This window comes from Tachypleus tridentatus, chromosome 9, assembly GCF_004210375.1.
Source record: "Tachypleus tridentatus isolate NWPU-2018 chromosome 9, ASM421037v1, whole genome shotgun sequence".
Classification (NCBI taxonomy): Eukaryota; Metazoa; Arthropoda; class Merostomata; order Xiphosura; family Limulidae; genus Tachypleus; species Tachypleus tridentatus.
Window position 1 is genome coordinate 84150476 of NC_134833.1, and position 27847 is coordinate 84178322.

Below are 27847 nucleotides of genomic sequence, written 5' to 3' on the forward strand. Positions count from 1 at the left end.
GTTTTCAGCATTATAGATCCGCAGATCCGCGTATACCACTGTGCTACTGGGGGGACACTAAATTCTCACTTACTATTAGTTGTTTGCTATGAAAGATTTTTAAAAGCCCTAAGCTGAAGACATAGAGGCCACGCGACACACTTACACGTATGATTTTAACGTTTACTTTATTAATCTAACTTTTAAACAATAAACAATTGCTTAAAATATCATGTCTATTTTTAATGTCTAGCAAAAAAAAATGTAAATAACAACAATACATGGTTAAATGATTCAAAGTGCTCATACTGTTTGTTTTTGTTTAATTTCACGCAAAGCTACACGAGGGCTATTTGCGAGAGCCTTCCCTAATTCAGCGGGGTAAGACTAGAAGGAAAGCAGCTAGTCATCACCACCCACCGCCAACTCTTGGGCTACTCTTTTACCAACGAATAGTTGGATTGACCGTCACATTATAACGCCCCCACGTTTGAAAGAGCGCGTATGTTTGTGTTCTTACTGACAAGTAACTTTCTCTGAATTTCTTAACCATAACAAACAATGTAAAATTAGATACATTAGTTTAGTGCCATAACATAATTTTCATTCATATTTCAGAATATTTCTATAAACATAAGTTTAATTACATTTAGGTTGGCTAAAGATTCTTTTATACTTTATATCTTAATTATTACTGCTGAAGTTAATTACAAGGTCAGCAGATAACTTGAATAGAGAGAAATAAAATTATCATGAAATACATTTTTAATGATTCCAGTTTAATGATGTCTTTAATGTCCTCAGTAATAGTAACCCACAGCAAACTCTTGGGCTATTCTTCTACCAACGAATAATGGGATTGAGCATAACAATATAACGCCCCCACCACAGAAAGGGCGAGCATGTTTAGTGCAAAGAGGATTCAAACCCTCGACCCTCAGATTACGAATGGAACGCCTTCACCCACCTGGCCATGCTGGGCCAATTATTATAATTATGTACACATTTTGCGAAATAATTCTGTCCTGTATTCTTCCAATAATGAGTCTTTTCGGTGGGTTGACCTGGCAGGGCCAGATAGTTAAGGCGTCGACTTGTAATCTGAGGGTAGCGGGTTCGAATCCACGTCACACCAAACATGCTCGATCTTTCAGCCGTGGGGAGTTATAATGTGAAGGTCAATCCCACTATTCGCTGGTAAAAGAGTAGTCTAAGTGTTGGTGGTAGTGGCGATGACTAGCTGCCTTCCCTCTAGTCTTACACTGCTAAATTAGGGACGGCTAGCACAGATAGCCCTTGAGTAACTCTGCGAGAAATTCAAAAAACAAACAAACATAATTATAATCACAAGAAAAAACAACTACGTATTCTGTGAGGCTTAAAATTGTATGTTAGTTGTTCCCTTGTTGTTGTTGATTACGAAAAGGCTGTGACGGTAGAGATGAAAGCTCGCGAAAAACATTTTAAGATGGAAAAGAGTTAAAAAGCTTTTAAGTTATATGAGAAAAAGAAGACGTTTATAATTACATTCCTGAATGTATTTGAGCTTGAATTTGCTCTTTTAATATTCATAATCTCTTTAACAAAAGACCCATTCATATTATCTTTGTGATTCAAGTCTCACTTTTCAACGATCGAAATACTGATAATACGGTCGTTAGTCTTAGGAGAAAGAGATTCCATTATGAAAATATCGACATGTTACAAATCAGTTACGAAAATAAAACGTGAATAAAAAAACGTATCTCAGGAAGAAAATTAATCTAAGTATAGTCTTCGAATTATAACCAGTCTGATTGTGTTACATTTGACTAAAAAAAAACTTTTGAGAGGGAAAAATATTTTTTCTAACGTTATTATCTTATCATCATAAAATGTTTTTATTTGTTTACGTATCGGCGTTCATTCTTATTTAGACCCATTTGTTTTGCTTAAATAGCACATCAGAAGGATTACGAATGTTGTATGTCATATATACTACTCTACTGTACTTTACTTTTGTCTGTACAGTTTTCGTCCTTTTCAATCGAACCTTCACGTTTGCATCGTCTATGACAAGTGATTAATTAAATGCGACACCATAAAATGAGTAAACTAGTTATGTACATACATAATTGTCTCGGCATGGCCAGGTGGATTAAGGCGTTCGACTCGTAATCTGAAGGTTGCGGGTTCGAATCCCCCTCGCACTAAACATGCTCGCCATTTCAGCCGTGGGGTCGTTATAATATTATGGTCAATCCCACTATTCGTTGGTAAAAGGGTAGCCCAAGAGTTGGCGGTGGGTGATGAAGACTAGGTGCCTTCCCTCTAGTCTTACACTGCTAAATTAGGGACGGCTAGTCCAGATAGCTCTCGGGTAGCTTTGCCCGAAATTAAAAACAAAACAAACATCAAAGTAAAACGATTTTTTGCACAGTTCTTTCAGTTCTATATAGTTTTCTAGTTTAAGGGAGAAACTCTTTCTTTTTTTGTAATATTTTCAAACGTTTGTTTGCCAATGACTACCTGTTCTGCTCCCACCACTGGTATTGTACCGCGAAATTTAGCGTTACAAGCTTTCAAATTTGCCGTTTAGCCTCCTGGGAGCGTTAAAATAAGGAAATAATTGTACTTGTGGCTTATCTGCTTCTATACTTGTAGTATTCTGATAAATAGGTTGAAATTATCCTTAATGAAATCCTTAGGAATAGGAAACCCGTTTCGTATGTTACAGTATTTATAAAATCGTTATATTGAATGGTGACTTTGTGATATTAAATGTTGATGTTTTGTTTCACTCAGTAACTGATATGGGTGTTTATAGTGTAATAATTGTCACTCTGTGTTTTATATAGAGCTAAAGCGTTTGTCTTAATCCTGTAAAGGAATTATCGTTTTTCTTTCTTTACTATCTTAGAAGCGGCAGTTTTCCAAGTGAAGGCGACGTCATTACTTCAATTCACTGTTACACCGACAAGGTTGTTGAGCCCTCAGTCATAAATTACGCTCGGGACTGTACCTTTTAATTAAGATAATAGTCGTAAACATTGCTATGCTATGGACATAGCCCTCGATAAAGCGTAAGACATGCGGCATACGGTAAATGAAAACATACCGTTCAACGTAGTCATTGAGTAGTGATGTCTTGGAATGGCTTGTGTTATATACTCTCCAAATTTAGATTAAATACAAAGTATACAAACTGCCTTTTTATATACATACCTTGAGACGTAATAATTTCGAACTTCATTTTTAAACATCACTATATATGGCATTATTTAATTATTCTCAGTTAAGATGACGTCGTTATAATGTATGAAGTGCAACGTTTGATTGTTTTGTTTTTAAATTTCGCGCAAAGCTACACGAGGGCTATCTGCACTAGCCGTCCCTACTTTAGCAGTGTAAGACTAGAGGGAGAGCAGCTAGTCATCATTTACCCACCGCCAACTCTTTGGCTACTCTTTTACCAACGAATAGTAGGATTGACCGTCACTTAATAACGCCCCTACAGCCGAAAAACGAGCATGTTTGATGCGACGGGGATTCAAACCCGAGTCGAACGCCTTAATCCACCTGGCCATGCCGGGCCTTACAACGTTTGTGAAATGGGAATATCCAATTACAACAACAATAATTATATCAGGTTTAATATCCAATTACAACAACAATAATTATATCAAGTTTTAGTGATAATATAAAATTCCCGTCTTCAAAAAAGCCGAAATTTCAACATTTCTTTCTCTTTAACTGGCAGTTATGTTATATGTGAGTAGTAAGTAATGAATATTTCAGGTTCCATAAAATGAAAAACCCATATTAAAATAATTTTAAATTAACGAATTAAAAAAAGGCTGGATCATTATGCAGAAAAAGAATGCTGATTATTCTTTTTTGACAAGATATAAACTAGCTTAGATTGTAAAGAATGTAAAAGGTACTAGCGAAGGCTAAACGAATTACAATGAAGTGAAAGTTGAATGAGTTATTACCAGTCTCGTAACCAAATTAATATCTGAGCGAGTTGTTGTTGGGTTGGAACCTGAAGTCAAATAAACTAAAACTAATTAACTTCCTACTGGTCTGGACGCTAAGGTAAAGTAAAAGTAACGTAAGTTGTTAGTGGTCTGGACGCTAAGGTAAAGTAAAAGTAACGTTAGTTGTTAGTGGTCTGGACGCTAAGGTAAAGTAAAAGTAACGTAAGTTGTTAGTGGTCTGGACGCTAAGGTAAAGTAAAAGTAACGTTAGTTGTTAGTGGTCTGGACGCTAAGGTAAAGTAAAAGTAACGTAAGTTGTTAGTGGTCTGGACGCTAAGGTAAAGTAAAAATAACGTAAGTTGTTAGTGGTCTGGACGCTAAGGTAAAGTAAAAGTTATGTAACTTGTTAGTGGTTTGGACGCAAAGGTAAAGTAAAAGTTATGTAATTTGTTAATGGTCTGGACGCTAAGGTAAAGTAAAAGTTATGTAACTTGTTAGTGGTCTGGACTATAAGGTAAAGTAAACGTTATCTAACTTGTCAGTAGTCTGGACGCTAAGGTAAAGTAAACGTTATCTAACTTGTCAGTAGTCTGGACGCTGAAGTAAAATCAGAGACAAGTAGCTTCTTAGTGATAATAAGCTGGCTATCAACAATTTGTACGAATAATAAAAAGTATATTCTATAGAGAACAAATATATGTTTCGACTGACCATTAGTCTGTTTTATCCAGACACAAGCAAGTATCCCAGCTGAAGTAATAATGTTTGCTTGCCCTCTTTCATCCGTGACGGTCAACCCCACGATTCGTTGGTAAAGAGTATCTCAACAGTTGACGGTGGGTGGTGATGACTAGCTGCCTTCCCTTTAGTCTTACTCTGCTAAATTAGGGACGGCTAGCGCAAATAACAGTCGTGTAGTTTTGTACAAAATTAAAAAAACAACAACATACAACCGTCTCATAGATTCCTGTTTCTATTTTACAGACAACACTTCTCTTCTACATAAGTTTTTTTTTTTTTTGGTATTTTACACATAATACCTCTACATAAGTTCTTGTTTTTGGTATTTTACACATAATACCTCTACATAAGTTCTTGTTTTTGGTATTTTACACATAACACCTCTACATAAGTTCTTGTTTTTGGTATTTTACACATAACACCTCTACATGTGTTCTTGTTTTTGGTATTTTACAGGTTCCACTATAACTGAGTGATCAATCTAAAGATGAAGCTGAACTGGTGCAAAGGCTTAGACGGTGCTCTAGGATTGTGTTTGTTCTTACTGTTACTTGCAGATTGTGCTTGGTATGTTAATATTAAAAATAACTTGTCACTTCTTAAATTTATATCTATTTTAATGCTTGTCTGTAAGATTTTTTTCATATACATTTTTGCATTTCGTTTAATAATAAGGGAAAGTATTTCAAGTAAAATAAATTGATTAATATAAGTTTAAATACTTAACGTACTTAAATATTTACATGTGATCAGTTGAAGTTCACAGATTTTATTCATAGAATTTAGACTAGATTACTCAAGTATCGGAAACGTCTAGTTAATAATTATCTAAAGACGTTTGTAGCTAAATTGTAGACGGAAGTGTTGACCACATTTTATTACTCTCATAACAGTTTAAACGTTTTTATTATATATTGCTCGATCTGCATATGGCCCCTACCACTGAAAAGCTTAAGGGTTTATAGCGCTAAAATCGGAGATTCGATTCCTCGATGGACACAGCGCAGGAAGCTCGTTATGTAGATTCGCGAGTAAAAATAAAAATTAATTGCATATGTTTGTTACTGTTATTGTTAACATTTTACAATAAAAAGTAAACAATCGACTGATCAGGAAAACAAAGTTTTATTTAAAATATTGAAACGTAAATGTTCCATTAGTAGCAGCTACATTTTCTTATATAAAAAAACACCTACATATATATATATATATATATACTATATATAAAACACTCCTATATATATTATATAAAACGTATTTATGTAACACGCAAAAGATTTATACGCCGATGATCGAATGTCTAAATTCTAAAACGTATAAAGACTAAACATATATTGTTTCACTATGGAACTTGTGTTTTTGAAAATTAAAGTATCCAAATGTCAAGAGTGGAGTTCCATAAGTATGAGAAAAAAAACAAAAAACGTTGTTGAAACTGATCATTCCTGTGTTGATAACTGTACATTTGTAGAGTCTTAGAGGTAGTTTTATTGTTGTGCACATACACATTTGGAAACATATGCCTGATTATTGCAGGGAACATTCAACACATCATTTTTGTACATTGTCAGCAATGTACGTGTTTTTTGCCCATAGAGATGAACTGAAAATAATACTCTCCTAACCAAGTCGTATTATCATAAAAACAACAGGCAAGGAAATAGCTTTATTTCAAACAAAGAATCCTCGTATTCCACATTGAAGATTATATCAAATATCAGAATATGGGGAGAAGAATAGGATGAAAAAACCTTTTATTATGAAATTGGGTAAAGATAAAAAATGAACAGTGTATATTTACGCCAGATTAATTAGTCAATTTAGGAAGCCTTGATTGATGACATGGATTTACCCTCAAGAATTATGTTTATAAAGTTACCAGACGAATAAAGAGGACTACCATGGATTGGTTGACTTACTGACTGAAACATTCTCCCTAAATTATAAGAAAAAGAAAAGAAAATTCTATATTATTCAGATATAACCTGCTTTCAGAATATCTTTAAATAACTTCTAAGGTCGTCATAGTATTGGTATCTCACTTATTACACTTACAAGCTTGGTTTGAAAGCGTTGCTAAACACAGTAAAATTAGCTCAACATTAGTTAAATAGTCGAAAGATGGAGTAACCTGCTGAAAGGGCAAGAATGAACCAATTTAATCGAAGAAGCTGGTGTTGTGTTCTTTAAGTTTTAGTCTTAATTAACCAGTTTATTAAGTGACTTGATATTATTTATTCTTGTCTGTTATCATTATTACAGCATCATCTTCATTAGCGTTTAAAAGAGCATGCTTATCTAACAGATTTTGAATCATGGATGCAAAAGAAATGTAATTAACTATAACGTGTAACATTGCAGTCGAACTATAAATCCCAGTTTAAACCTTAGTTTTCATAGCGATAATTTGTCTTGTTATTACGGTATTTAATATTATTCGATTAATACATATTTTTGTATGGTTCATGTTGTTATCCCATTTTGAAACGGGTCTACATTGGAGTGTTAAAACTGAAGACTACAAAGCATTAATGTTTAATATTGTAGTTACTTCAATATCAAAAATTTAGGAACGTGTATACGTATTAAACAACACAATAAGAATCTGTGATATAAAAGAATCGATTTAAACAATTTTCATAATAGTGTAAGAAAAAACGAGAATCAATCGTGGGTCACTTTCAAAACCTTGAGCACATTCGAAGTTATTAGGCCTATCTCAACAAAAGAAAGAAAGTTTACCAATGAGAATCACTTAATGTAATAGCACGAATGTGCTTCTCTAAAATGATATGGAAAGCTATTTCCTTAGCCTTTCAAAACAAATAAAATAAAATGTGATGCCACCTGTCAGTATATAAACCTATCGTGTGATATTTAATTAAGACTTCAATTGAATAATCACAAGAACTATGAAAATAAACTTGTGTTAAAGTAATAACAGTGTATGTTCCTTAGTAAAAAAAAAGAATAGTCGAAATTTTAGAAATCCTTTTGTTTGTGTGTGAATTAAATCATTCCAAATCACTCTTTGCTCTAAAATTGATGATCTATATAGCATTTACTTTTATCGCTATTTATCTTATTATATGAAATAATTTGAAAAATGGCGGCTTTCTGGATATCGTTTACAAAGTACTAGGATGCACAAAGAATGTTCTCGTTACTTTACTAAGTACTATCTATCTTTATCGATCTAATATCCATTAAATAACCTGAGTATCACATGCAGTACACCTGGCCAATTATAACGTAGCGCTGACTAGTTGGCATGACAACAGATTCGGTAGAAATAGCTCGTTTTATCAAAATTTTAGAAACCTGGTTTCGTAAAGCATCTTAATTAGCAGCCGTTTATGGATAGTAAAGAGACGACACAGCTTAGCCACATTGATTTAACATTTTAAATACCCCTTAGTACTCTGTGTAGAAAATAATCATTGCAAACCCTTGATGAATGGTTGACATACTTTTTAATTCTAATCAAATATTTGTGTTAATATATATATATATATATATGTGTGTGTGTGTGTGTGTTTGTGTACTTAAAATACATATATCAGAAACTTTGGCTTACGGTTTATTAAAGCTCTATATCTAATGGCAAGATTGTGATTCAATATATGAAGCAAGCTTTAACGATGTTGACATCCTTTATGGGGTTTAACACGTAGAACATGATGTTGTAATCGTGTTCATCAATAGAATCGTGTTTTCTGGGGTGAAACTGTACATAATTGTAGTCCTTTTACCCCACCCCCCAAATGGCCAGTTTAAATAATATTGCCTTTTTTTTTTAGCTGCATTTGTGTCTTGTTTGTAGCTTTATGTTTTATGTCTTCAAAGTTAGATTCGTAAAACTGGTTGTTACATTATCGCTTGAACTTTATTGTGCTCCAACTGAGCGGGGAATCTAAAACAGATCTACTTTAGTGAGCAGCGTGCTGAGATTCATTTGTATTCATCTTAGAAAGACAGCTTTTCTGGAGAGGAATTGGTATCGAAGACTTAAAGCGCTTTATCTATCTTCATTACCTTAATATTAGTCGATTTCTATTTCAGGTAGAGCTAATTTTAATCAGATATTTACTAAAACTGCGTCTTTAGTTTACTTATCTAAGCCTCAATATACTAGAAGTCCGAGGACATCGTCTTTCTGAGAGTTTATTGAAAAGAGAGAGAAAAAAAAAGTGTTATTGTGCCTTTGTTGTTCCTCCTCCCAACAATTGTGGAATACGTTTAAGTATGATTTTGGAATTTCACACAAAGCTACACGAGGATATTTGCGCTAGCCGTCCCTCATTTAGCAATGTAAGACTACAGGGAAGGCAGTTAGCCATCATCACCAACTCTTGGGCTACTTTTTACCAACTACTTAGGAGATTGACTATCACATTATAACAACCACCTGACCATGGCAGGCCGTATTAAAGTCGAGTACTACCATCAAGGCCTGGCATGGCCGAGCGCGTTAATACGAGCGCTTCGTAATCTGAGGGTCGCGGGTTCGCGCCCGAGTCGCGCCAAACATGCTCGCCCTCCCAGCCGTGGGGGCGTTATAATGTGACGGTCAATCCCACTATTCGTTGGTAAAAGAGTAGCCCAAGAGTTGGCGGTGGGTGGTGATGACTAGCTGCCTTCCCTCTAGTCTTACACTGCTAAATTAGGGAACGGCTAGCACAGATAGCCCTCGAGCAGCTTTGTGCGAAATTCCAAAACAAACAAACAAAACTACCAACAAAATAAAACTGATAACCAGCTGTTCTTGTCTCTTTCAGCGATATTTCAGTCAGGTAACTCTGCCGAATGCACATCCTAACTCTATTTAATTTATTCTGGAAGAACGAAATTAAATAAATATATATTTTTTTAATTGTCAGTAGCATCATAAAATCGAGCGTCAACTGAAGCCTATTTATCTGACATATTATGCAACGTACAAACTATACATTCAGGTCATAAAACCTAAGGTAAATAAGAGGTAAATTATGAATTAATTTAAAGGAAATATACATCGAGATACCTTTCACATTAAAAAAAAATTAAAACATCTCTGTGTCATAGTTAGTATCATTGATTTGATGGGTTGAATCTCAATTCGCCATGCTATGTACACATTATTTAATAACACGAGCTCAATTTGTTTGTTTGTTTTGGAATTTCGCGCAAAGCTACACGAGGGCTATCTGCGCTAGCCGCTCCTAATTTAGCAGTGTAAGACTAGAGGGAAATCAACTAGTCATCACTACCCACCGCCAACTCTGGGGCTTCTCTTTTACCAAAAAATAATGGGATTGACCGTCACATTATAACGTCCTCAAAGCTGAAATGGCGAGCATGTTTGTTGCGACCGGGATTAGACACGGGCTGAAATGTTTTTCGAAGTATTGTAACACTAGCGGAATCTTGAAATGGTTCAGAACAAGGACATCATAGGTGCTCGACTTGTCAAACCCAATGATATCGTATTTGTATATGAAACTAACTTGCGATATATTTTGTGCTAAAGCTAAAAAAAAAAGTAGCATCTCATGTAAACAACTGATAAACTCAGACTGAAAGTATTGTATTTTTCTAAGTAATGAGTATCGTAATTGAATACAAACACCACGTGGTACTGATGCTTCAATATCAACTTTTTTATATTTCGTGTTTTTTTTTCATTCTTTAGCGCAAAAGCCAACTACCGCCATATTGAAAAACGGATCCTGGATAGCATTATTGGACCTGGCCGTTACGATAGTCGGATACGCCCCCATGGAATCAACAATACAGGTTATTTAGACTGATAGATGATTTCTACAACAGTACTGTACAATAATAGAAGAAATATTCCATTTTAGTGTTATAATTAAAGACTAGGAATACTTTCATGGTTTCTTATAATGACAATGGACTGATGTATATTTATATTTTGTAACAGTACAAAATATATTATATTATTTAATAAATTATGAAAGCATCTTCAGCTCTAGTTTGCTTTAGAAATGCAATTCATTTTGAAGCTCTCTTCATAAGCTATCATCTTATCAACTGAGTACGTTAACGTTAAAACAACTTCCAGAATAAAGACCTGCGCTAACTAAAACCGTCTTCCTAAAGAGACGGATAAAGTGAGATCAAAGTGAGATTCTTACAACATTTTAGAGTAACGCTTAATGACTTAGTATACTTAAGAAGTCGACCTTTACGGGTTAAAACACACCAGCTCAGTTATTTTGAGAGCATGGATCTTCACTGTTGCTAAAACTGAACTCATCTTGTGTGATTTAACTCCTCGTTGTTTCGAAAAAGGTCGAATTTTAGTTACCATGACAACGGCTTATACGCGCTGAAATAAGTAGAGAAAAGAGACAAAGACAAAAAAAGAGAACCCAGTGGAAAGCTATAAGATGAAGCAATGCACGTGTTTGTGAAAGCCAGGGTAGATACTTATGTACAAAGATTGCAGTCCTTTGGGAAAATTAACGGTAATCTTTAGAAGTATGACCTTTGTATAGACTCCAACATAATATTTATTCCTAATAGATCTACAGGATAGCTTGTATGTAATAGGGCTTCGTAGATTCATAAACGTGGTTGTCTTAAATCAAAGCAATTCCCACGATTATACAAAATATCTATACCGCTTTATTTCATTCTAATGTACGTTTTAACATTCTATTATCTATATATCTTTCTAAGTTACGTTTTGAAATTGTACTATCTTTACTTATTTCCATTTCGCGTTTTAATATTGTACAATCTGTATTTCTTTCTAATTTACGTTTTTTCATATTGTACTACCTGCATTTCATTCTATTTTACGCTTGTTTTGATAATGTACTATCTGCATAATGTGTCTTATCAGGAAGCATTTATTTTGTAAATGTTTTACTTTTGGTTTCCCTTAAAACAAAATACCAGCATAAACATTTGTGTGACGAGGACGACGTTTAAAACCTACATTACCATGATAGGTACCGGATTCAAAACTGACATACACAAACAAAAGGTTTTCATTGTGCAGAGCAGGAAATCGAATGCTTTCATGAACCTACAAAGTTTTCATTCATTGAAACAATAAGCTTTCATTAATCATTTAATGTTCCCAACTTCAACTAGTGTGTGAAGGAAGTAATTTATAAATATTGCAAGATCTGCATTTCTCTTGACCGTCTGGAACTAAGCTAGGTAATAATATAGAAGTGGTGAGAACACAATGGACGATATGAAAGGGCTAGTAACAACAAATGGTGATGTTGCTAATGCAGCTTGGCATATTCCGTGGAGGAAATGTCAGAATAGCAGATCAACCAGTCTTTTATAACAATTTAACGTAAAGTGGTTGACAACTAGTGACGAAGATGTTTTACACAAACTAAACAGATAAAGGTAGTTCAGTACTGAGTATGAAACTATCAACTTCCACATGGAAAACATTTGGTAGTATAAAACATTATTATCTGGTTTAGTAAACTAGAATTATTCATCAACTTTCAGTCACCACTTCCCATGGAAAAGTACCTGACAATATCAGATATCATTATCTCTTATAAGGAGGCATAATCCTTTTTTAACTTTACATCACATTTTACGACCACATTAAATTTTATCATCTTCTGTATGAAGGAGGATGTTCCGAGCTTTTAGTCACACGATTATGGAAACTATCCTTCTTGGTTTTCCATCTTTACCTTCACTAGCTCTTGTTGTTAAAATTTGACTAGTAGCCAAGCGTTAATTAAAGTGAGAGAGTGTTAGAATTTAGGATTAATATTTCACCATGTTGTTATTCTAAGTGAGGAAGTATCAGAATTTAGGGTTAATATTTCACCATGTTGTTATTCTAAGTGAGGAAGTATCAGAATTTAGGGTTAATATTTCACCGTGTTATTCTAAGTGAGGAAGTATCAGAATTTAGGGTTAATATTTCACGATGTTATTCTAGGTGAGGAAGTATCAGAATTTAGGGTTAATATTGCACCATGTTGATGGTTATTTAAGACAACCTGATCAGTAGTCAGCTATTATTCCTTCAAGGATAATTCACAATTCTACAACAAACATTATAATATACGTTTTCGCTATTCTTACAGAGAAAAAAATGATTTTTTTATTTTACTATTCTAATAAAAAAAAAGAAGTACTATAAAAATACTATGTTTAAAATTTATAACATTACTGACAAAAAATATACGTTTTCTGCAGAACGTTTCCATCATTTCAGCTCAACCTTTATCGACTGAGCAAAAATATTTTCGAAAAAAAAAAAAAAAAAGAAACAGCATGACCAACACAGCTGCACCCTGAAATAAACCGGACTCATAAAATGAATCTAGTTGTTCATTTATAATTTCAAGAGATAACTTACAAAGCCATGGTAATATCTGCTTACACTATAGGAATTAGAATAAAACGTGGAAGAACTAATTGGCATGCTAACTTTTAAGTACTACAATATCAGCATAAAACATAAAAGCTTTACTTTCAAAGTTTGTCTTTATTAGTGTTCCTTGAAAATCGGTTGAAAATCTTTCAGAAGAATATGATACCGAAGGTAGAAGATACGATTTTATAAGTTATGCTCCTGTGTGCTCTTTCCTTAACACTAGTTTCGTTAATCATATTGTTTAGGCTCATCTGTGGTTCAGTGATAAGCGACTTACACTATTAAACTTCGTGGTTCGATTCTCTGCACTAGAGAAATCAGAAAGCGCACTGCGCTTTGCTATAAACACAAAGTTTGTGTGTTTTACTTTACTTTTCATAGCGTAAATACTTAGTTGATTGAATGAAACTAAGTAAACATTAGAAAAGAACATGTAGTTTCGGCTGTAAAAAAACAATTATGTTGTAAATTCCCAAACGTTTGTTGAGAGTCACTCGTTTGGAAAACAAATCAAAATACTTTCTCTGTCTTTCCCTCCGCTAATACAGCGGTAAGTCCACGGATTTACAACGCTAAAATCAGGGGTTCGATTCCCCTCGGTGGGCTCAGCAGATAGCCCGATGTGGCTTTGCTACAAGAAAAACAAACATCTTCTCTCTCTTTAAATTTCATTTTTTTATTGAAGTGCTCCATGCTGATTTATATTTAGTAAGACATTTCATTTGTTACCTTATTTTAAACACTGCAATATCCACTTCTTCTGGTTGTAAATCGTGAAAATGTGGGTATAATTGACAAATATTTATTGGTGAAATAACGTGTCAGTCAAGCAAGGTAAAACACTTTTGGTAATAATATTCTTAATCAAAATACATTTATTTCATTGAAATGTAGGGCCCGGCATGGCCTGGTGGTTAGGGCGATCTTTGTTTAGCTTTCTGATAACTAAATAACTAACTTGATTCTTCGTTATCCATTTATACGAGGAGTTCACTGTTAATGGTTTATTTGCCTGTAGTTAAACATAAAGCTACACAAAGGACTATCTGAGGCTTTTCCCATAACGGGTATCGAAACCAGTTTTATTGCGTCGTAAGTCCAAAAACTTACTTGGTGGCACACTGTCGAAGGGTGAAAGCTGGACATGTTGTATGTATAACTAACAAGTAGGTTGCAAAAGTTAAGTATTATGTATTGGTCTTTTTCAAAACGTATCTGCATATTTTCAGTTACTACATCTTTATTTAGCTTTTTGATAACTAAATAACTGACTTGGTGATACCACTAAACATATTTTATGAAATTATCATGTAAATATTTGCACACTTACATAGAGTTCAGCAGTGATCTATCAGCATTTTTAAATAAACCACTTACTGGTCTAAATTTAATTAAGGGATCCTTCACGTAGCTTTGTAGTGACTTTAAAAACGGTACATTAAAATGAACGGCATTATGTAAATGAACTCAAAGATTTTCTTCAATAATGGTTATTAATAAGAATTTATGCCTGTAAAACTAAAAGTGTTTGGTGAATTAATTTTTCTTTCATCTCATTTTATCAGTACAGTTTATTATATTTTAACTCAAAAAAGCTTTATTTTTGGTCACGAGTTACAGGAAATAAAACTAATATTGAGGATTTATATATCTTAGAATATAAAAATTATAGCGCCCTCAGTGACACAGCTGAATGTGCGCGGACTTATACCTCTGGAAACTGGATTTCGAAAACCGTGATGGGCAGAGCACAGATAGCACATTGTGTAGCTTTGTCCTTAATTTCAAACAAAATCATAGCTCAAAATAAATATTTTCGTTTTATAAAAAGTGGAACTTAACTAGAAAAGTTTATGGATGGTTACTTCTTGAACTTATTTTACGGATGAAATAAACGCATCAAACTATCTATATCTTTGCTGGGTTTCATTAAAATGATGTGTTCATATTTGTTTGATATTTTATGTAGAAGTTTATAAACTAAACTCATTTAGGTTTAGTTTTATGTGTAAGGAGTATTCAGTGTTTATTTCCCTATCCTTCGTAGTTAAAAACAAAAACAAAATTATTTAAACCTTTCCCTCGTGATACATATATAAACTTATATAAGAAGTTAAAAATCACATTACACATATGTTTTTTTAAATAAAAGTGGGTTTTCTTAAAATATGATCAAATAATAATATTTTCCAAAAGTATATGGTGAAAGCTCGAGAGACGAAACAAACAAAATGTGTTATCCTGTAATGATTTGTAACTGTACAGTTTTACCTCGTACGGGCAGACATGTTGTAAAAGTGACAAAGCACCCATAACCTTAAGGTTTATGTTGAGATCAAAGTGTAGACGACACACCTTGTTCTGCTATAAACATCTGCCATAAAATGCTGTTTAAAATATTAAAAGTACTTTAAGAATTTATTTGTCCTGGATCTAAATATATAGGTATACAAAATTCGTGAGTTAAAAGTATCTCAAGATGAGCTGGAAAACTTTGCATACAAAAAAAAGAAACTTTTAATTCGTAAAGTTACGTCGTAACTCAATGGAATAATTCGGAATACATACCTAGTTTGTTTGTTTTTACAGTTTTCTTTTCGTTGCTGTTCGTACAATATTACTCAGCCTAAAGAATGAGATTTGTTGACACCGAACGTAATGTATACAAGTATCAGTTACATTTACTGTAATATATTGTCTTTTGGTACTTGTATTAAGGCAATGTATATTTACCTATCTAGCTTGATGTTACCAGAAGGAAATTAGAAGGTTTGGGTGAATAAAGTTGTTGTGTTACCATTACCTACGGCTATAGCTGAAATACAGAGTTAGCTAAGATGGTATCATTTGTCAGGTCTAACAAAGTAACAGTTGGTGGTCCCACATGCATTGTTAAATATAAGTCTGGTATGACCACGTGGCTGGAGCACTTTACTCGCAATCTTAGGGTCGCGGGTTTCAGTCCCCGCATCACATCAAACAGGCTCGCCCTTTCAGTCGTGGAGATGTTATAATGTGACGGTCATTCTCATTCTCCATTGGTAAAAGAGTAACCCAAGAGTTGGCGGTGGGTGACTAGCTGCCTTCCCTCTGGTTCTTACACTGCTAAATGAGGGACAGCTAATGCAGATAGCTCTCGTGTTGCTTTGCGCGAAGATTCAAAACAAACAAACAATTTAAATGAAATTTTTGCCAAAATATAACAGTAATTGTTATTTTTCTACGTTGTTTAAATAAGATAAAATGAACAATAACATCAATAACTGAGAAAGTGAGTCATGTTTGAGTGTTAGGAATATCAGTCATTCAAGCTTCTCTTTAAACCTAATTAGGCTTAGCTGATGTTTTGTCATAGAAGAAACTTTGCTTTCGAACGAATACAGTTTAATATAAAACAAACATTTTCAGGACTGAAAATAACGTCTAAATAAAATATATAACTTTTCCCACAATACTTCGTTTCTATTCTAGGCAGGTCTTGACAGTTCTCACAAACACACACATCACTGCTTAAATTGAGATATGTAGTTTTTAATCTGCCCTATCCACATATGTTTAAGCATTGCCTTTAGGTATTTTCAGAACAGAACTTCATTAATGGTTGTTCACATCACGTACTGTGACTTCATAAAATACTGGTAAATCCTGAGAAAAATAAATTGTAGAAAATAAAGAGCTGAAACGAAACTTTAATAAAATACATCGATGACTGATTTTTAGTAGATATAATCCTATAATTTGGCATAGGTAAACCTTATTACTATGTGCATTTTTTACAGACAACACTTCTCGAAACTATACAGAAATGTGGCTTTGCTATAAAACATACACGCAATACACTAAAGGAATTTTATAAAATGACAGATTGTAATGTCTAAAGAAAGACAATTAATAAGGTAACCCATGATTCAAATGCCATTACACTCGTTTAACATTGTGAAATTTGATATGTAGATGTCTACTCAGTATATAAAACGTTTTACTGGTCCAGATAAGGTTAATACAGTGGAGCGCCGTTAAGCTGCGGTATTTGGGGGGTCAACCTGCTTAACCGCGGCTTAAACCTTTGTGACTGAAAAGCCGAAGTCGCCAACAGCTCCGCCGAGGAGCCTCATCCGGGCCATCGCGTGATCATTATAATATTAATGTATAGACTATTCAGATACAATTGACAAGTGCCGTTTTAACACAAACGACCAATGCATTGATGGTTCGCTTTTCCCTGTAACATTTCGTCTTCCCGTGTTACATGCGGGCCGCCATGTCAATATGATATGCTCACTATTAATTCAGAAACTGAAGTGATTTCTATTGGGTTTGTGGCCAATATTTATACAATTCCATAGAAATATCGGATTATCGAATTAAAAATAATACTTTAATTATTGATCACTTTTTTTCGCGGATTGACCGCGAATTAACATTAATGTATGGAGAGGTGTGATTTGGTAACAATGGCGGTCTCCATAAAGCTGACATAGAGAGCGGATAAGGTAGATTAACGGTCGATTTCTATTGTAATATATTTTATTTATTTCCCAAATTAAAGGAAATCCTTTTTAAATATCCCCTTGAAGTTATAAAGACAAGGAGAGTGTGAGAAACTTTAAAAAGCCAGGTAGTAGATTTAATACATCAAAAATTTTGGGACAAAACTTGCTACAGCGGCTTAAGTGATTTCGCGGTTTACTGGTCCGCGGGTTAATGGCGCTCCACTGTATATAGAACATGTTATTGCGTTTTGTTGTTGTTATATAATTTTATGTTATTTCTTATTATAAGGATTATTTTGCACTTTATTGGTTAGTATATGGATACAAGAATAACCTAAAAGTTCAAAGTAGGTCGTACCATGGGAGATATTATACGAACTACACTCGAAAATATCGCTAAAAGCAATGATACCCAAATCTTTAAATCTTCTTTTACCTTGGTTTATGTATCTAAAGTATAAGTGCAACATAACGTTAATTCTTCTTCTATCTTGATTTATGTTTCTAAACTATAAATGAAAAATAACGTTAAAACTTCATCTATTTTGGTTTATGTATCTAAAGTATCAGTGTAACATAAAATTAATTCTTCTCTTACCTTGATTTATGTGTCTAAAGTATAAATAAAACATAATGTTAAATATTCTTTTACCTTGGTTTATGTGTCTAAGGTTTTAGTGCAACATAAGTTTAAATCTTTTTTTTATCTTGGTTTATGCATCTAAAGTATAAGTGCAACATCACGTCAATTCTTCTTTTACCTTGTTTTTGTATCCAAAGTATAAGTGTAAAATAACGTTAAACCTTCTTTTATCTTTGTTTATGTGTCTTAAAGTATAAATGTAATATAACGTTAATCTTCTTTTACATTGGTTTATGTGTCTAAAGTATAAATGAAACATAACGGTAAATCTTCTTTTATCTTGTTTTATTTATCTAAAGAATACGTGCAAAATAACGATAAATCTTTTTTACCTTGGATTATATGTTTAAGGTGTAAAAGCAACATAACGTTAATATTTCTTTTACCTTGGTTTATGCATCTAAAGTATAAGTGCAATATAACGTTAAATCTTCTTTTTCTATGGTTTATGTTTCGATGGTATAAGTGCAACACAACATTAAAACTTCTTTAACCTGGCTTATGTGCCTAAAGAATAAGAGCAACACAACTTTAAATCTTCTTTTACCTTGATTTATATGTTTAAAGTTTAAAAGCAACATACCGTTAAAATTTCTTTTACCTTGGATTATGTGTCTAACGTATCAGTGAAACATAAATTTAATTCTTCTTTTACCTTGGTTTATGTGTCTAACATATAAGTGCAACATAACTTTAAATATTCTTTCACCTTGGTTTATAGGCCAAAAGTATAAGTGCAACATAAGGTTAAATCTTCTTTTACCGTGGTTTATGTGTTTCAGATATAAGTTCATCATAACAGTAAATATTCTGTCACTATAATTTATGTATCTACGGTATAATTGCAACATGACGTTAGTTTTCCTTTTACCGGTTTATGACTCTAAAAGTGCAACATAACTTTAAATCACCTTTATCTTTGTTTATGGGTCTAAGATATTAGTGCATCACAACGTTAAATCTTTTTTTACAATGGTTTATGTGTCTAAGGTATAAGTGCAGCATAAAGTTAAATCTTATTTTACCTTGGTTTATGTATCTTAAACTATAAGAGCAACATGAAGTTAAATTTTTTTTACTTGGTTTATTTGTCTAAATTATAAGTGCATCATAAATTTAAAGCTTCTTTTACTTTGGTTTATGTTTCAAAGGAATAAGGGCAATATAAAGTTAATTCTTTTTTTAGATTCGATTACGTGTCTAAGGTATAAGTGCAGTATAACTTTAAATCTTGTTTTACCTAGGTTTATGTATCTTAAAGTAAAAGAACAATATGAAGTTAAATATTCATATACCTTGGTTTATGTGTCTAAATTATAAGTGCTTCATAATTTTAATTCTTCTTTTAGATTCGATTATGTGTCTAAGGTATAAGTGCAACATAACGTTAATTACTTTCTTACCTTGGTTTATGTGTCTAATGTATAAGCGCAACATACGGTTAATTATTCTTTTACGTTGGTATATATGTCCAAAATATAAGTGCAACATAACGTTCGTTTTTCTTTTACCGGTTTATTTGTCTAAAGTAAAAGTGCAACATAACGTTAATTCTTCTTTTATCTTGTTTTATGTATCTAAAGTATAAGTGCAACATAACATAAATCTTCTTTCGCCTTGGTTTATGTGTCTACAGTATAAGTGCATCACAACGTTAAATCTCTTTTTTACCTTGGGTTATGTGTCTTAGATATAAGTGTAACATAACGTTAATTCTTCTTTTACCTTGGTTTATATGTCTAACGAATAACTGCAACATAATGTTAAATTTTCTTTTACCTTGGTTTATGCATCTTAAACTATAAAAACAACATAAAGTTAAATATTCATATACCTTGGATTAACTGTCTAAAGCATAAGTGCAACAAAGTTAATTTTTCTTTTAGATTGGTTTATTTGTCTAAGGTATAAGTGTAACATAACGTTAATTATTCTTTTACCTTGGTTTATGTGTCCATGGTTTAAGTGCAACCTAACGTTGATTCTTCTTTTACGTTGGTTTATGTGTCTAAGGTATAATTGCAATATGACGTTAGTTTTCCTTTCACCGGTTTATGTGTCTAAAGTATAAGTGCAACATAACATTAAATCACCTTTATCTTTGTTTATGTGTCTAAGATATTAGTGCATCACAACGTTAAATCTTCTTTTACCTTGCTTTATGTGTCTAAGGTATAATGGCAACATAAAGTTAATTCCTCTTTTATCTTGGTTTATGTGTCTAAGGTATAAGTGCAACATAACATGAAAGCTTCTTTTAATTTGGTTTATGTATCTAAAGCATAAGTGCAACTTAACGATAATTCATCTTTTACCTTGGTTTGAGTATCTAAAGTATAAGTGAAACATAAGGTTAATTCTTCTTTTACCTTAGTTTATGTGTCTAACGTATAAGTGCAAGATAAAGTTAAATCTTATTTTACCTTGGTTTACGTATCTTAAACTATAAGAACAACATAAAGTTAAATTTTCTTTTACTTGGTTTATTTGTCTAAATTATAAGTGCATCATAAATTTAAAGCTTCTTTTACTTTGGTTTATGTGTCTTAGGTATAAGTGCAAGAAAAATTTTAAAATTCTTTTACCTTGGTTATGTGTCTAAATTATAAGTGCATAATAATTTTAAATCTTCATTTATTTTTGTTGATGTTTCGAAGGAATAAGGGCAATATAAAGTTAATTCTTCTTTTAGATTCGATTACGTGTCTAAGGTATAAGTGCAACATAACTTCAAATCTTGTTTTACCTAGGTTTATGTATCTTAAACTACAAGAACAATATGAAGTTAAATATTCATATACCTTGGTTTATGTGTCTAAATTATAAGTGCTTCATAATTTTAATTCTTCTTTTAGAATGGTTTATGTGTCTAAGGTATAAGTGCAACATAACGTTAATAACATTCTTACCTTGGTTTATGTGTCTAATGTATAAGCGCAACATACGGTTAATTATTCTTTTACCTTGGTTTATGTGTCCAAGGTATAAGTGCAACATAACGTTAATTCTTCTTCTACGTTGGTTTATGTGTCTCAGGTATAAGTGAAACATAACATTAAATTGTCTTTTACTATGGTTTATGTATCCAATGTATAAGTGCAACATAATGTTAAATCTTCTTTTACCTTGGTTTATGCATCTGAAGTATAAGTGCAATATAACGTTCGTTTTTCTTTTACCGGTTTATGTGTCTCAAATAAAAGTGCAAATAACTTTAAATCACCTTTATATTTGTTCATGTGTCTAAGGTACTAGTGCATCACAACGTAAAATATTCTTTTACCTTGGTGTAGGTATCTAAAATAAAAATGCAACATAATATTAATTCTTCAGTTACTTTGATTTATGTGTCTAAAATATAAGTGCAATACAACGTTATATCTAATTCTGTCTTGGTTTATGTGTCTAAAGTATAAGTGGAACATAAAGTTAAATCTTCTTTCACCTTGGTTTATGCATCTAAAATGCAAGTGCAACATAAAGTTAAATCTTCTTTTCCCTTGTTTCATGCATCTAAAGTGTATGTGCAACATAACTTTAAAGCCTCTTTTACTTTGGTTTATGTATCTAAAGCATAAGTACAATATAACGTTACATCTTCTTTTGCCTTGGTTTATGTGTCTAAAGCATAAGTGCAACTTAGCGATAATTCATCTTTTACCTTGGTTTGAGTGTCTACAGTATATGTGAAACATAAGGTTAATTCTTCTTTTGCCTTGGTTCATGTGTCTAAAGTATCAGTACAACATAACGTTAATTCTTTTATTTTGGTTTATGTGTGTAAGTTATAAGTGCATCATAACTTTAAATCTTCATTTATTTTGGTTGAGGTTTCGAAGGAATAAGTGCAACATGTGGTTAATTTCTTTTTTACCTTTGTTTATGTGTCTAATGTATAAGTGCAACATGATGTTAAATTTTCTTTTACTTTGGTTTATGCATTTAAAGTAAAAGTGCAACACAATGTTAGTTTTCTTTTACCGGTTTATGTGTCTAAAGTAAAAGTGCAACATAACTTTGAATCACCTTTATCTTTAGGTTTATGTGTATAAGATATTAATGCATCACAACGTTAAATCTTCTTTTACCTTGGTGTACGTATCTAAAATATAAGTGCAACATAATGATAATTCTTCAGTTACCTTGATTTATGTGTCTAAAGTATAAGTGCAAAACAAGGTTAAATCTAATTCTGCCTTGGTTTATGTGTCTAAAGTATAAAAGCAACATAACTTTAAATCTTCTTTTACCCTGTTTTATGTATCTAAAGTATAAGTGCAACATAACGTTAAATCGTCTTTTACTATGGTTTATGTGTCTAAACTATAAATGCATCATAACTTTAAAGCTTTTTTTACTTTGGTTTATGTGTCTAAGGTGTAAGTGAACATAAAGTTAATTCTTCTTTTAATTTGGTTTATGTATGTAAATTATAAGTACAACATAACGTTAAATCTTCTTTTGCTTTGTTTTATGTGTCAAACGTATAAGTGCAACAAAACGTTAAATCGTTTTATACCATGTTTTATGTTCTAAGGTGTAAGTGCAACATAACGTTAAATCTTCTTTTACCTTGGTAAAAGCTTGTTTGGCAATGAGCGAGATATATCTATTAGCGATTCATTTACCTGTTTTAGGCTTGCTATCATTGCGAGTGATTTGAAATAATTACAGAAATGATGTCTTTCACATTTTCAACAAAACAAATGAGGTTTAAAATTGTTAAAAAGTGTAGTTTACAATACAGTGTAGCCTTAAAAAGATTTATTATCGTAAATAATCTATGTGAATTACTATTCATTTACTTTGTAACGTATTAATGTAATAATAATACTTAGGATTGTCCGACCTGAAAATGCGCGCGCATCTTAGAATGTAAATGGGCATGCGCCAGCATTCAGATGTTATACTTCAGTAGACATTTTGTACAACAACACATTAAAGTTTATCAAAGTTTTAAACAAGGTCTGACGTTAGGTCCTAGATTAATATTTTAACTTTATTCGTATCGTATAATATCAAATATAGGCCATATTTAATAAAGATTTAACTGACGTTAGGCCTAAAACAATAAGACTATAGATTTTAGTGTTTGCGATTAAAAGTTTTTGTTTTATTCTAGAGATCCTGTATTTAAAGAAGTACTGTTACAATAAATATACTGATTTGACAGTAAATGATTTTTAAGCTTCTAGTAGTAACAGTAATAAATCTTTCCCTATGAACGACACAATTGTTTTAAAAGTAAAGTTACTATCAGAATAAAAAAAAAATGTTTTTATTGATTAGTTGTTGTTGCTTTGGAGATGCAGCCTTGTATATTTTTTTTCTATTTATAACCGACTAATTTTATTCTTGATAATTTCTTTGCCTTGTTATATATTTGATATTTATTTTGTTGCTGGATTTATACTACACAACTCTAAGTATATGAAGGTTTTACCTGTTACTATCTTCAGATATTGAATTAATATTATAATATGAATGTGTACATATTAAAAGAAAAAAACCGGTCTAGTCTGTTTTATAAGAAATGATATATAACTTTGTTAACTTAATTTCAATGACATTATTATTCGTTATAAGATATTAATTTAAATAATATAATTCATTTTTATACTAATGTTAGTTTCGTTAGATTGCTCTACATATTTTTGCAATAAACTAAATTCCTAATCTAACCTAATTTTGTGAGATATAAGAATTAGGGCCGAAAGTATCGTTAAAAGTTGGGATAGCAAATGAATTGCTATAGATTTTAATTTTATTGTGTACTGCAAAAATACGCAATGTTATTCTTATAAGTTGTTCTATAGAACTGCCTTTATTATTTTCATAAGTCCTGATCCATACAATTATCTTTCAGTCATAAATTACAAATAATACTAGACACACAAACAGAATTAAAGTATAATACAAACTTATACACACCCACATACATATATATGTATTTTGTTTGGGTTTGTTGTTATTAAACATTAAACTACACCATGGGTTATCTGTACTGTGCCCATCACAAGCATTAAAACTTTAGTGTTATACGCCTTCAGACTTACTATTGAACCATTGTGCGCATTTGTATGTAAGTTTTAAACATGGTAATATTTGTCATGAATATTTTAGGTATAACATGTAAATACATGTTTGTTTTACCCCAAAGGCTCGCAGTCAACCATCTGCTTTGTATCCGCTGCGAGGATCGAACCTCAACTTTTATTTTTATAATCCTTGAAGCTTGTCGTTGATACATCAGGTAACTCTTTAGATATAAGTTTTGGTAAGTTTACATTTTAGTGCGATACAAATAGACAAACATTTAAAGGCATTATTATAGAATTCAATAATCATACTAAACTTCATAGACGCTCTTACAATGTAAGCTCATTTATGACACGAACCATTGCTTACAACATTTTTAAACATTATTTATTCAGAACAATAGTATTTCAGTACTATCATGTCATCATGGTAACGTTTGAACGCTACACGTGATTATTCATGGCGAGTTAAGGTAACTTTTGTTTAGTCATTTCAATAGCATTGAGCATCTTCTTGACCCATTTACAGAGAGAGTATATTCTTTCCACCGAAATCTCCATTGTCTATAGCTTAACTCCTTTGTATTTCAAGTGATCTAAGAACTATTTTCTTTCGTAGCACTCTAACGTGAGACATAAAAACATGAAAAGATGTCGGTTACGTGACCGTATGAAAGTTGAACTGGGCACCAGAGGTTTGGCCCCTTGCACAAGAATGAAATAAAGAAATAAACGAGGAAATTTTAAGACAATAATAAAAATATAAGTTAGTTAAATCGAATAGAAGGCACCGTGTTGTACTTATGTCTCTCTTATTTGTCTGGTTATTACAAGTTTTTGCGAGTGCTTTAACTTAGACTCGAGAGTGTTGTATTCTCTGGTGATTTGAGGACGAATTCTCAATATTACTTAGTACAGAAGCAATAAACAACAAAGTTCTGATTCCACAATGACGACAGCCATGTTTTCAACAACGAAAATAAATGTTAAGATAACGATGCACCACAAAAACAGTCTGAAAACAGATTCTCCCCTTCCTGAAAACAAGTTATTGGTACCACATACTAATGGATAGGATTACTTGCTTATAGGTTCCATGATGTCAGGAGACTAAACCTTAAATACAGAAAATTAAAGAATAATATTGAGAAAACCGAAACCACCGCACTTACAAGGGAAAACACTCTCTGGCCTGAAATAACAGATTAGCTCTATAGTTACTGCTAGTACGGATTTTTTTAATTACATAAGCCACCTGGTTACTCCAATGTTAAAGCAAGTGATACATAGCATGATTATCAAAGTATTCATTTAACATGTTAATAGATGGAAATATTTAGAATATCGCAAAGTTATAGGCTTAGGTGAAGTTGGGTTTTCAAGGTTTAATTATTGAACTGCTTCATCGTCATGGTTTTTTTCTGGCGTATCACGATGTTTTACTTCAAAACTTAAACGTTAAAACTATGCATTGTCTATAGCTTAACTCTTCTGTATTTCAAGTGATCTATGAACTATTTTCTTTCGAAGCACTCTAACCTGAGACATTAAAAACATGAGCAGATGTCGGTTATTATATATTTTTCAGACTTGGTGCTTAAAATATAGAGTTTTTATTACCAATATTTATCATTTATACGGAGGAGCGTAGATTTTTTACACCCGATGAGGGGATGATTTTTGCAACCATTTATGTGGACTGTTCAATTTGCAAATTAGTAATCTCTGATTACGTGAACCTGAAAGCTGTAAACATACAGTCACAGAGTAATCTTGTTGCCACGATACTTCAAGATTTCCATGTAGGTTTGTATAAGTGAGGTGTTGTGAACAGTTTTCAAAATGTTAATAAAATAAAGACAAATGTGTCACAAATTAACTGCCGCATGAATTTATTCCTGCACACTGCACAGTATAAAAGATGGCCATTATACTTGACAAGGTTACTAATAACTTTCATTGCATGAATAAAATTAGTAATTACCCTTAATAAGTTTATATCTACTGAAAAACTCTTCATGATGCTTGATAAAAATAATTAAAATGTATTTGCGAATTCTTGAAAATTACACATCAATACAATTTAGCACATAATTATTCATACTTTTCATTGAAGTAAGATTCATTTAGTCCTCTAGTCTACATGTTCCCGAACGTAGACCTCCTTTGTGATGATCTGTTTATGAATTCTTTCATAAGCTCTTCTATATTTATCTTGTCGACCTCATCTTTGTGAGTGTGACAAACTGCCACATGGTTGAGGCGGCACTGAGACATAGTTGACCTTAACCACGTCTTCAACCGTCTTAATGCAGAAAATCTGCGTTAACATTCGCAGCTGGTACTGGACATACAAGTAAAATTTTCATGAGAAGAAACACTTCACTAAACATCTGCTGAAAGCATATAACTTTTTGAGTTTGATTGTCAAAGTGCAGCCATGGGAACTCATCAAACCACTTGCCCTTGAAGGTGATATTTTGCTTTCTGTCGTGGTATTAGTTGTGCATCTGGATGATATGGCTTTCCACACTGTATCTGTGGAGTGTCAGATTTATCATTACTGCACAAACTTGTTTCACAACTATCTGGTGGTTCATGATGTGCAATAGTTGAACAAGCATTTTCACACTCGTCCTCTGATGAACATTATATTTTCTCTATATGGCAAGTTTCTATTCCTTTGCTTGAGGTTGTTGGATTATCTGCATCTACATTGTCACTTGTAGTACTAGTAACTGGCTTGTAGAACTGTCTAACATCGGAAAGTTTCAGACGCTTGCTTGTCATAATTTGAATCTGTTTCCCAGATGGCTCAACAGACTAAAATACAGTCTTTATTTAAAAACTCTAACGTACAACAAACGAAGATAGAACAGAATGGAAGTAGGACTGAACTGTACAATGTATTTAAGTCTAACGCGCGAACCTCACAGTGACTACCGAGCTGACTGACGGCCTGGGCATCGCTGGGACAATAATGTGTGCTAGTTACAACACAAGTAATTGCAAGTTTCTTAAAAAAATACTTAAACAATCACAAATATATTATATTCCTGTTAAAGCTCATCAAAAGGCAAACACGTTGTGATATAATGTCTATAAGCACGTCTATTAAATAAAAACACCGAAACAAAAACTAATAATACAATTCGAGTAGAGGCTTCAGGCCGTTGAAATCGCTCTTTTTGTGTTCTAATTATAAAAGAAAATACAATACTATCTATGGTAGGAGAATATATTGTTATTTTACCATAAAGCACCAGCACTTTATTAGAGGGCGGTGATAATCTGAAATTTCATAGATTAATGAGGGCCACAAACCCTCCGAACCTGTTTTTAACTGTACACTAAACGTACATTATGGTCAGCGGCTTTGGCAGCTAAGGAGAGTAAGGGGTTTGACAATAAAACCGGCTAGACATGCATAAGAACAAATGGCGTAGGAAAACCGCACAATATACACATAAGATTGATGCAGCTACAAGCTACAAATGGCCTGCCAGATCTAGATCACAGAAGTTTACGCTTGGGGGTAATATTTTCGACTTTCATGCTCTGTTCAATCTGTTGTGATAAACATTTTACTTAATCTTACACTACGTACAAGACGTAAGTAGATT

The 27847-nt window shown here is 32.6% G+C and overlaps 1 protein-coding gene across 3 annotated transcripts in view; it reads left to right on the top strand.

The window, feature by feature from the left end:
• The window catches only part of LOC143225646 (glutamate-gated chloride channel-like), a 170738-nt gene that overhangs the window by 66134 nt on the left and 76757 nt on the right, over positions 1-27847 (top strand). For all 3 annotated transcript variants that reach the window (XM_076455442.1, XM_076455441.1, XM_076455443.1), the window contains 2 exons: positions 5136-5246; positions 10351-10454. In XM_076455442.1, coding sequence (XP_076311557.1) covers positions 5167-5246; positions 10351-10454 — 184 coding nt within the window. In that variant the 5' untranslated portion in view covers positions 5136-5166. The remainder of the gene's footprint in view (positions 1-5135; positions 5247-10350; positions 10455-27847) is intronic.